This window comes from Wyeomyia smithii, chromosome 3 (genome assembly GCF_029784165.1).
Source record: "Wyeomyia smithii strain HCP4-BCI-WySm-NY-G18 chromosome 3, ASM2978416v1, whole genome shotgun sequence".
NCBI classification, from domain to species: Eukaryota; Metazoa; Arthropoda; class Insecta; order Diptera; family Culicidae; genus Wyeomyia; species Wyeomyia smithii.
The window spans coordinates 226,615,027-226,627,362 of NC_073696.1; the positions used below are offsets into that span (position 1 = coordinate 226,615,027).

The 12,336-nt window shown below is 37.5% G+C and overlaps 1 protein-coding gene across 2 annotated transcripts in view; it reads right to left on the minus strand.

Annotated features, from left to right (window-relative positions):
- Nucleotides 1–10,564, minus strand: part of LOC129726427 (nuclear protein localization protein 4 homolog) — a 53,593-nt gene extending 43,029 nt beyond the window's left edge. The window contains exons 1-6 of one of the 2 annotated variants that reach the window (XM_055683094.1): nt 10,244–10,562; nt 9,734–9,883; nt 9,572–9,673; nt 9,318–9,514; nt 8,528–9,255; nt 8,302–8,462 (exon numbers count right to left, since the gene is read on the minus strand). In XM_055683094.1, coding sequence (XP_055539069.1) covers nt 8,302–8,462; nt 8,528–9,255; nt 9,318–9,514; nt 9,572–9,673; nt 9,734–9,883; nt 10,244–10,264 — 1,359 coding nt within the window. In that variant the 5' untranslated portion in view covers nt 10,265–10,562. Of the gene's footprint in view, nt 1–8,301; nt 8,463–8,527; nt 9,256–9,317; nt 9,515–9,571; nt 9,674–9,733; nt 9,884–10,243 lie in introns of both variants that reach the window. The other variant, XM_055683096.1, reaches the window with a different exon arrangement.
- Between the last annotated feature and the right edge of the window lie 1,772 nt (nt 10,565–12,336).

The window sequence follows — 12,336 nt, forward strand, 5'->3', positions numbered from 1 at the left end:
ACCCCAAGACATAGCCTCTATCATAACCGGTTTTAGAGGGGGTCCAGGGGGGTCAAGGCTCCGGGCCACCACACTTTGAGAGCCTCCACAGAAGTTCACCTCTCAAGACTCATGGCTAAATACAAAAAAATAAAAATTAAAAAAATCCTTCAATCTTATATTTTTGTATGAAGTGCTCCATTATTAAAATTTTGACCACTGAAATAGGGGTCCCCACAAGGTACTTGGCCCGCGGGACCCACAATCCTAAATTCGGCCTTGACTCCCACAATCGTTGTCCTTTAAAGTTTATCTTATCAATAGTGGTAATAGTTATTCTTATTCATGGGTCGTTACTATAAGGATTTGGCTGAAAATTTGGGAAATTATTCATCTGGTGTCACTTTTTCGCAAAAATGGTATATCTTAAGTTGACTCATACTACAACAGGGTGATAGAGGTTTCTAAAGGGATGTTTCCGAGAAAAACCATGAAACTATAAAGTCTAAACATAGAAAAATGCGTCTGTCTGTCCGATCCCTATAGAGACCAAATATCGACTACGCCATTTTTGAATCTAAGATGGAAATTTCTGGTATTTGGAAAACAGCCTGGCTGACTGGCTGAATATCAACCGATATCGATATCGATATCTCCAGAACCGGAATGATGTCCAGATGTCACGAATGAATGCCACATGCCATTTTGAGATCCAAGATGGCGACATCCGGTTTCTGGCAAAAAGCCGAAAGTGTTTAAATGCCATTCAATATGGGTATTTCTGGAATCATGATAATGCACTAATATTTCCGGAGCCAGAATAACACCCGGAGGCCAGTAGTTGACTTCACAAGTCATTTTGGAATCCAATATGATGATTTCCGGTTTCTTTGAAAACAGCCGATTGTGATCAAATATCACCTAATGTGGGTATTTCCGTAATCGGGATGATGCATAGAAGCCAAAAATTGACTCTGGACACCATTTTGAATTTCTAAAGTGACGACTTACGGTTTCAGGAAAATAACCAAATATCACTAAATACCACCCAATATGAGTATTTCTGGAATCCGTTCATTGCTCAGAGGCCAAAAATTGCCTTTTTGAAATTCAAGATGATTCCTGTTTCTGGAAAACGAAAGTACGAAAGGCAAAAGACGAAGATTCCGATGAAAACAATCATTTCAAATGATTTGCCTTTTGAGTTTGAACGTATCCAATATCCGATTCGTCATGCCTTTGCAGACTATAAACAAATCGCAAAGTCAATCTTTGGATGTATGTGGAATCAATTAGAAATGTTTGAAATTATTTAAATAAAAAAATGGGTGGAACGAAAGTTGTCGGGTAAGCTAGTTTAAAATGAAATTACTTACTTTAATGAAAAATGCGAATTTAGTTTCAAATACATACAGAATCTATCTGGCGAAACTTACAGTCCATGATATTATTTTTTGTATTCCTTGGTTTAATTTCTTTAAAAGCCACCTTTCAGTATTTTTCAAATGAATTACGTCTATAAATTGTTAGAAAAAGAAAATCTAAGGGGTTTCCCACAGGTATTCCAAAAGGGATTTTTGACACTAGACAAACTTTAGCAATATCTGTGATGGTCCCGTTTATACTTTTCCGTGATCGCTTCGTATGAAATAACCCTTAGAATGTTTCATTAATTTTTGCAATTTATTCAGCAGTTATTGTAACTAAATAACCTATGAATATCCTAGTAATTTCAATGCACGTGTCAAACTAACGTTGTGAGAAAAAAATATTAGAAGAAGACTCCTAGACTCCTATTAGGAGAGGATGAGTTGAAAAATTTAAAGAGAGCTGGAAGTAAAAAAACATTGAGCTTTGACAACTTTGTATTTTTTTCTTATATTTTCTTCTTGGAGGAAGACTTCTCATCAGTCGGATGTAGATTTTCTACTTTTTTTGAAATGAAAAAAGCGAACCATTTGCATATCTTTAAGGTAAAGTGACCAGACGTCCCGCTATTTAACAAAATGTCCCGCGTAGAAATGCGTCTCGCGGAATGTCTCGCGTTCGTCTAAAATGTCCCGCGTGGCCTTGAGATGTCCCGCGGTTTCAATAAAATTGTATTACCAGATTTCACATATCTTCACTGGGACAACATGCCTCTTCGATAAGTATCAATCTGCTCATTAATGACCTCTTCCTTCATTTTGGATTCAACATTATTGTATTCCAAAATTTGAGAAGTAAACTTCGCGTTTACCAGTAACTAATGCTGTAACCAGTGGTGGTCCGCAAAATCGCTAAATATTAGTTAGCGGATTAGCGATTTCATTTACTTTTCAGCTGAACTGCTACCGTCGTCAAAATGTTGGTCTTCCAAACGCAAAGAAGCGGCAGAAAAACTATTACAAAAACACTAAAAGTTGCTGATGGCATACATAGGTTGCTTCAAACGATAAAAATGCTTTACTGCGAAAGTTACTTCTAGAACGTATGTTTTACTCAAAGAACGTTCAATTGTCTTAATTGTTTATTTTCGGGAAGATTTTTTGTGCTGCTCCAAATATTTTGGTTTAAAAAGTGCGACGATTGAAACAATTTACCCCCTCCTTTCTCTCCATTCGCCGCACAATTGATTAGGTGTGTCCCGCATTGGAGCTTCAACCATCTGGTCACTTTAAAGGTTACAAACTTTTGAGAGTTATGAGAAAAAATTTGTTACGATTAAAAAAAAGCTACTTAGTCATCTTAGTCATCGATGATTAAAATTTGTTACGATTAAAAAAAAAAGCTACTTAGTCATCTTAGTCATCGATGATTAAAATGTGCAACTCTTCAACCACTTTTATTCAAAAATATGTTTGTTTTTTTTTTCAATTTTTGTTACGCTTTTATTTTTTTTAAATTTTTCTAAGGATGGACCAAGGTGCATGAATTTTAGGGTGGGACAATAATTGTTAACCCCATGCACTTTTTGTATTCCTTATGAGTCCTATAACAGCTGTGTAATTTTTCAGATCGTTCAGTGGAACTATATTGCGGCCGTTTTTTAAAGTTTCCATACGATTTTATATAAGAAAAACCACTTTTTCAAAATTTATTCCCTAGAGATGTCTAGTTGGCTCCTAAAAACATAACAATACATGATATTTGTGGGAAATTTTCCTGGAAATAACTCTTCTGAAGACCGTTAGACGCTACGATACTTGTAGAAAAAGTTATTCACCCAGAACTGATTGAATGTCTGACGAACGGTTCGCCATTGATTTTTTCCAGCAACACTGTTACAGCATGCTGCTATTACAAACTTGCTTAAGGATGAGAAATAACTCTGTCATTCGGTCTACTGGTTTAATTTTCTGGAACACGACTCATATTTGAGAAGCTATTGAAAAATGCTATTTTGGAAAGGTATTGATGATTACAAATACAAAACGGTTTATTTGATCGGTGTGACGTCTTCGGCAAAGTTGTAGACAATAATTTTGTCTTTCGAAAAAAATATCCACTATAAAAAAAATATTTATTATTTGAAAAAAAAAAAGTTAAAAGAAAAACTAAAAACAAATTATCTCATTTTTAGCTCATTTTTTAAAAATCAATTTTTTTTATAAAAACTACAAGAGATTATCTAAACAATGCAACCGATCCGATCGTGGAGAAATCAAGAAAAGAAGTCATGATTTTTTGAAAAAAAAAAATGTTATAATTAAGAATTATTCTGGGAACAAAATAAAAAAAACTTTAAGTATTGCAATTTGTTGTTTTGAATCTTTTGTTTGTATTCTACTTTCAAATAATATGTTAGCATGAAAACACTCTTTAAATAACAGGAAATGCATGAATAGTAGCGACGTAGACATACATCAACACAATCAGTGGAGATTATGACAAATCCCAAGCACTACGAGCGCTTTTTAAACACAGTTTCAAAAAAGATGTAGGGTGATCAAAGTCATATCGCTGATCAAAGTCAGCCCATTTTACGGTTCTCTTTTTGTCGATGATTTCTGGTACTTAAAAGAACCTGTTTTGATCTAAATGAAATTTCTAAGATATTTGAAAAATACTATTGAAAGAATAGGAGCGAACAACGTAAAAGATTTAGGGTTCAAATATAATGAATACGTTGCGGCTACGTTTGCGGCAATTTGACAGTTAGCACATACACTTTCAAACGAATTAACGTTAACGTAACGCAAACGTATCAATTGTGCTTGGACTTTAAGTGTTTTTCTGATATCATTAGCGATACCGCTTACCGTGTAACACACGTTCTGTTTGAATAAACCGTTAATGGTCACTCGATAAAAGTCCTCATGCAAAAATTTAGTTTAGTCGTACAGCATTCTCTTCCCCAGAACCAGGTATAGCCACGAAGTTTCATCCCCGCAGACCCGTTGCATAGTCTAAAATGTTTTTTTCCCGCCATTCCTTCGTCGCAATGAAGTGTTAACCCTTGACACCTTGTTTCTCGTGGAAGGAACAACGACGGACACAGGGCAGTGAAATAAGTAGGTTCTTTTCAGGTAACTATAGATGGCGAAGGGCTTAACTCAAATTATTCTCTGCAGTCGAACTTCCGGAAGTCGTGCCTCATAGCGGTCAAAGTGTCACTTCGTTGAACAAAAGCATGAAATTTTCGATATTGATTTTTTTTTGTTTTAAACAACCCGGTGACATCGGACTTGTTTCCTGAAGCTGCCGTGAAAGACAGTAGCGCTAGTCTCATTTATGTTTTGTTCACTCAGGCTTGTTCACTCAGCAGTGTAAGCGTGACGAGCGAAGCATAATATATGTTGTACAGAGTTATGCGTTTGACTCAATTTAAACATTAAAGAATAGCTTGGCTTAGCTTTGTAAATGTTTAAAAGTGGTATTGATACGCTTTTTTTTTACACATACAGTGAGATGTTATTCTTTAAGTCATCGCGCGTTCGCCAGCTACCTGCAAGAAACATCGCCATTCGCAATCGACAAGAACAAACGTTGTGTACATTCTATAACAATGCAACGCATTTATTTTTTGTTTTATCAAGTAAAGCACTCGACGTTATGTGCAATAAATATATCACCCGAAAACAACACGTAAGCACACTGCCACTGAACACCAACACTGTGTGCACATATGAACAATGCTTTTTTCGTGTTTCGATAAATTAGCTGTCAAATTGCATGTAAAATTGACCCAGTGATCCAGCTAATGCTGGCTTCACTTGTTTTGTACGTAAACGTCAGTGATGCCACCGGGTTGGTTTTAAATCGCCTGGGAGTCGAAAGGGTTTCGAGCTTGAAAACTCTTCCCGAAAGTTGATTTGTTAAAAAAAAATGTTTTGAGACAACACTAGATATCAAAGTTTTATGCATTTGTAAGTTATTTCATTTGGCATAAAAATTTCGACAATTTCATGAACTATCTATGCATTTTTTCATTGGTCAAAAAAATCAAATTCTGACCGTTTTGAGACTCCACATCTTAAAGTTTGATTGAGCTGACATTTTGCAGGGACTCGAGAAGACTCTGCTTTTGAACTCTACCACTGTACGAAATTAGGATGTCAAATTTTTCCCATACATTCTATATTAAAAAAAATCAAAAGCTCTCGGGGAGACCTGAAGAATACAGGGTAGAGTTTCACAGAATCGTAGAACTGTCGACTGAAATGTTGGTTCTTCAGTTAGGTACGACAGCAGCATAAAATTGTTCGATTTTCTGATTTGAGCGACTTTGTCACTAGAGTTCAATATGTGTAGTTAACAATTGGGTCCTAAAGCTATACCTCAGTTTTTATATAGGGTAAGGAACGACTTAAGCAGTAGCGACTATTTTAATCAGTCGCAGAAAACAGGCCTCAATCTCCTGCTTTTTGATCAATATCGACAATTTCAATGATGGAAACGAAAACTTTGATTGTCTAGCTGTCTTACGAATATAGAAAATATCGTTAATCACAAAGAAATCTGTGAACAAACATCATTTGAAACTAATCGACCTATATTGCAGACATTCAGGAGCCACTTCGGGTGCTGCAAAAAACGCCTGCAAAACAGATGGAAACTGCTTAAAATAGGTTCGTAGTGATTGGAATAGTGTCCCTCGATTGGTAACTTTAATTGATTATTGTTAAAGTTTGCTAACTTAGTTTTACAATCTGATTTTACAATGACAGAGAAAACGATAAAGAACAGATTGATATACTACTGTTTGAATTTCACCCAACACATTTCGAGTATTACGTCTGAATACACAGGCAGTTCCTAAAGCTGCATAAAATATGTTCCTTACCGTATCATTTGAAAAAGCCGCGTTTTCTGAGCAAAACGTGATTTAAAAAAAAAAACTATCGGTTTCCTTCACCAATGTACGGTATATGCGGAAACTGTCATTTAATGCATTTCAAGCAGGTTTTTATTCTTCATTCAAAAATCGAAGAACAACGATAAACATTTGCACTCGTTCAGCTGATATAAAAAAATCAGAAAACCGCGTAAAACTTTAGAACCCAATTTTCTCTAGCAGCTTCAACATCTCGGCATTCGTTGAATATCACCACCGAGCATGAACGCATTTGCATACACTTCAAGTAAAAACGTTACTAACCACAAAAAAAAAACAAAAGAAATTTATGACTAATTTATGATTTTTTTCCCTGCTGGTTTAGTTCTGTCATTCGAAACGTGAAAACTTCTTTGAGGATTCATTTATGAATAAACTAAACTAATTTTGACTAACTTTGACCGCATTCGTTACGTGATAGATTTTTCATATTTCTTTCAATTCTTGTGAGTTAAAATCTCTAAAAAAGACATTTGATTCTGACATTTGATAGCATATGATAGCATAATAAAGTCATCGAAAACAAATTATTTTTCGACAAGAAGCAAGATTACAGCAGTGAGTACAAGCCTTCGGAACCGACAATTGATGCGTATTGTTTTATTCCACAGCAGTAATTACAAGCAACTTAATACTGTCGCTCAAATGACAAAGTGAACAAGTACTTAAACTGGTCAACTTTTTATTTTCGAATTTTTGCATGCTCTCTGTATTTTCTGAGTTGCAAAAAAGTGCTATGGTATTTGTGAACGCTTGCTTTCTTATGTTCACTCAAAGTGGCAACTTTTTATTTTTTATTTCAATCTTGTCCTCTAAAAGTTATCGCATAACTTTTTTATCTCTCGTCCTTATTTAGATATATCGATATAAAAAAAACGGTTCGAAAACTTTGATTCTTTTCAAATTTTTATCAAGATTAATTTTTGAAGAAAAGTATGTAAAGTTGCACAGTTGAGTATAATCTACACATCCACATAGTTTCATTAAGTTCAGAGATGGTGCTGCCAGCTTCACAGTCAAGTTGGCGCAAAATCCGCCGTAGGTAAAAATCAAGGAAATAACATTTTTGTTACAATACGACGACATAATTGTTCAGAGAACTGAGTATTCAATTAAATATTTGATTGAAAGTAAAGAAGAGACAAAAGATATCATACAAATCCTTCCATATAGGTATTTCTATAAGTTTATCGCGTCTAGGCACGTCTCCAAAATTATAACAATACCGAAGAAATAATCTTTCCGAGTAGATGTAAATCAACCAGTAACGTTATGATTAAAAGTGTAGAAAGTAAGTAAGTATAAGGCAACTTATGAGCAAAGAACTGCAAATATTGGATGTCTGGGGTTAGAATTCCTGGTTGTGGTTTAAATTCCATGTATAATTGAAATAAAATTAATGATCTTTATAGAGCTCGTACAAGTACGTCAATTATTACAATTCCAACTACACGTAATTTTGATTCAAATCAATATCCAGGACTTCTAAATGTGTTTCTGTCAATAACTATAGAAAAATTAGAAATTTTCCTACTCAGTTTTTGTCATCTTTCCACAGGCGTTGGAAACGTTAAACAAACCAACACCATCAATCTCACTACAAAATATTATCAAAATTTATAAGAGTTGCTTTCCCAACCGAGAAAAAGCATAATTTCACCCTCGGAATGTGACACTAAGTGAGATGTAATTCAAAACAATTACCATACAATCCTCTATCAAGTAATCTAGCAAACACGGAAAGAAATAAATGCTAAGATTATATGGTCGAGGTGCAACTAAACCGAACTGAGCGTCAAAACATTTTGAGTAATTGGTGTTCAAAGCTTAACTACCCCGTGTATTTCCTGCAATCTGCTGTGGTGCAGAAAGTTTATGTTATAATACCACTGCAAAATGTTTAAATGATTTCGTTTCTTGTCCATGAAAGGTAGATTATCATTTAATTTATGGTGATTAGTTCGGTTTGGTTGCATCCCAATAAACTATCTGTTTTGGCTTCTTACCTTGTAGTAGACATCCGGGACGTACTGCTTGTCGGATGATTCTCTGATATAACCAAGCTCCGGAGCATCTTTTGTGGGTATGAGACAATTGTCCCGCACCAGCGCCATGCATTGAGCTGAAACCGCGTACCCTTCCATGTGCACCTGTTTCTTAGCGTCACCTACGGCAAGAATAACCAATGCATGAATCACGAACACATCGCTAATTAAAATTTTATCGATTTACCAGTCACACAAACTGTGATGAACTTTGATCCAAAATAGCCATTCGATGCATATTTGCAGCGATTGGGGTATTTGTTCTGCAGATGTCCTGCCAATATGCACTCCTGAGCAGTCAAGAAATGTGTTTTAATATTTCGTACATGCTTAACTGTTCCAGCCGCAGCATCCTCGGCTAGCAAATCAGTGAATATCCACCCGACACGGCGCAATCCTAGCTTTTGGGCAAATTCGTCCACCTCAGACTCGTGTTCATCGTCCAGCAACCGAATAGAGTCCCGTGTGCTCTCCTGAGGCGGCTCGTATATGGCAGCCACTCGCGCTCTTATTCCCAATGGAACGTCCGGGTGGATCTCATACGTTCCAAACAGCATACCAATGCGCTGATGCCCGGTTGTACGCCAATAATTTAGGAATCGTTCAACAATTCCTGTGTTTTCAAACATTACATTGTCTACGTGCCGATATGTCTGCCGATTTAGTGTGATTGCTGACGGTTGACACTTGGAGCAGATGCCTTTAGGCCATGGTGGATGATCGCGACAACCGTTTTTGACTTTGCAGTTCAAATCCTCCATGGCTACGAATTTGCCGCGATCCACACCCGAGGTGAGTTTTTTCAAATATGTGTGGAAGGAGCAGTGCTTGATTTTCTGCTCCTTGAGGTAGGTTTCATCCCACGGTTCGAGTGGGGAGCAATGTACACAGCAACCGTTAGAGTTGTGACGGCATCTGAAAAGTGAGTATTCATTGTTAGAACAAGTATGCTGACGTTCTAAGGAATAAAATATTACAATTTTTCATCTCTTTTTCGTGTTATCCTCCCATCAATCTTGTACAGCTCAATGTCAACGGGATCCTCTCCATTCACAGTTGCTGCAGCCCCTGTACCGGAGCTGGTGCTAGGAGTAGCCTCACGACTTGATCCGGCGATTCCACCGAACGTTGAACTATTTGTAGAGGAAACAGAAGCTGTCGAGGAGCTTCTTTCCTGTAACATGAATGTTTGTATTTAATTAAAGCCCATAGATTTTATTAATTTTCTCACATGTCCCTTCGAGGTCGACGGTCCAGCAATATTCTTTAAAAAAATCATATCACCGTGCTTAAGTCCATTTCCCTTGACTGTCTGAGAGCGGCTTGACACAATCTGTGAATGTAAAAAAAGTTAGAAACCACTCGTTTTACGAAATCAGGAAATAGGAATCACCTCTTTACTGCAGTTGCGTTCCTTAAACAGGGCGAAGCCATAGTCATCGAACGAAAAGCCGCTGTGAACAAGCTCGTACAAATCCCGCAGAGTCCCATTCTCCGGAATCTCAATCCGTTTGGTTCCATCGGAAGATTGAATCCGAAGAACCTGAAATAATTAAGATTTTTACCATACAGGTTTAAACTGGCAGCACTGGAAACAGCAGAAAACAAAACAGCCGTCCTGAATGACGTTCGGTTTGTCGTGTATTCAGATAGAGAGGTTAGTGCGGAACCTTTGAAACTCAATGTTCGTCAACTGGCCGGCTTTCTGACAATTCTGCGATAACGTTAAAAATTATCTCGAGAACCGTGATGAAAGATACTGGTCAAGATTCTAGTGCGAAATCCATTCTAATTTAGATATGAAACTTCAGATTTTTCCGCACGTCATTCCCTTTGCTCCTCCGGTGGCCGTTCATGACAAAGGGTGAGGGAAAAACACAGTCAAGGAAACGAGCAGACTTACAATTTTGCTGCTTTTGGACATCTCTTCTAGCCTTGGTTGCTACGAGCAGTACAGTCTGACCCGTTCCAATCAACTCAACCTGATTCCGTGTCTTATGTAAGTAACAACTGCAGTATTTAATACGGAGTAACCTGTAGCGGCCTCAGTTGGACACAGAATAAAGCAAACACTCGCGTAAACCCGATTTCACTTCACTCTTCCGCACCGATTTCGAACTGCTGCTGATGGGACATAGAAACTGTAACTGTGAGGTTGCGAAAAATCACCAACAACAGCAAAAGAAGCAAAAGTGTTTGACGTTTACGGGAAGCGATGATTCGCGGAGACGCAGTTGCTGTCAAATGTGCTGAGTTTCAGCTACCAACGTGAAAATGCAATGGTGCGGAAGAAAACAATGGCTGAATCAGCTCGCCCGGCAGTCTGACACGGTAGGAATTTCTGAAACCACCGTGTTGGGGCCGGCGACAGTGACAATGACAACAAAGTGCTTTTCAGTAAAATGGAGCTAAAAACTAAGAATAAACCGTTGCCGAAGCAGCCACAACCTTCTTTCCATGCCGAGAGTAATCAAGTTATGTTAAATCATGAGATTGATGGCGCACATTTACACATATTGTTTTCGAATAGAGTTCTCCAAGCGAAAACACACAAACACTACGACACGGCCCGCTTTACACTGTATATTGAAATTTGTGAGAGTGTGAATCAAACTCGGTAGTTTTTATGCTCTCTTTCAGATGACAGTTCTCACAGGTGACAAAAAATTCTTACAGCTAACAAAAAATAAATCGTAAACATCGCACTTATACAAACACACCTGGAGAACTCTATAGGGTACCACAGAGAACAGACGTTCATCTTCCTTTCAAAAGATGTGTAAAAACTTGCAACCGTCATTTACCACAAAGTGGTAATGCCCCCGCTATGTGGCGCTTTTGTCACTTACAAACCAAGCACTGATATCGATAAAATATCGATACAGCAATATTTATGCAGTGCAACTGGGGCACCACAAGACAGATGTCGTTAGTGCATTAACGTGATTCGAATTTTTACACACGATTTTCAAATTTCTTTATATGAACATGAATGTCTGTTCTCTGTGAGGGTACTTAAGCCACAGAGAACAGACTAACAAGCGACGAACAAACAATTTGAAAAAAGTGTGTAAAATTGTGCATGTGTGCCACGAAATATCCTCCGAATTAAACTCCCGAAAGTTTGATGTTGCTTACTGTCGCTAAACAGCCTGTATGTTTATCATTGTATGTACTTTTCACTCCCATTGCTATGCCGTCCGCTCCACGGCGACGGTAGCGACAACACACTTTACTTTACCATTCAGCATGACGAGGGGTTTAATACGGAGGGTATATTTTTGCGCACACAAGCTTTTTTTGCACACATGTTATCGTTTGCTTGTTAGATTGTTCTCTGTGATATTATCAGTTTCTTTTTAAACAAAACGAGCCGAATTCGTCGCAGAAACCGTCGCCATACAGTTTGTATCCCGCATAATCAATAACCATAAAGGGATTACAATCCGTATGGTTTAACGATACCCCATACAGTCGAGACTATACTCCAAACCAGTGCTGATAAAAGTCATTTTCCCCAGCAAAATTCTTCGAAAATTACAGCCAATCATTTCCAATTTTCACTTCACTGATCGCAGCACTCTTTCAGATACACTAAATTTTCGTCCTAGTAACGTGCTGTTATACTCATATGAAATAGATCGCGCGCATCGTTCACGGTTACGGACTAAAATTTGACGACAAATCCAACCAAATGATCTTCACTTCAAAGCGAAAAAGAAAAACAAACAGTCCACTCAACCAAAATGAACCTCACCGAAACACTTTTTCACTGACACTGACCGATGCCTTGACAATCTTCGTTAACTGACAAACTGATTTTGTTGTCTTGCTTTCGTCACATGAAATATGATGAGGTGTTTTGACAGTTCACTACCATGCAAAAAGCGGGAAGGGAGAACTCTGATAGGATTGTAAAAAAATAACGTTTATGGATGCTTTTTTTTGACTTTCACTCAAGAGTGTCAACAAATATCAACCCTGCTCCAAACTAGT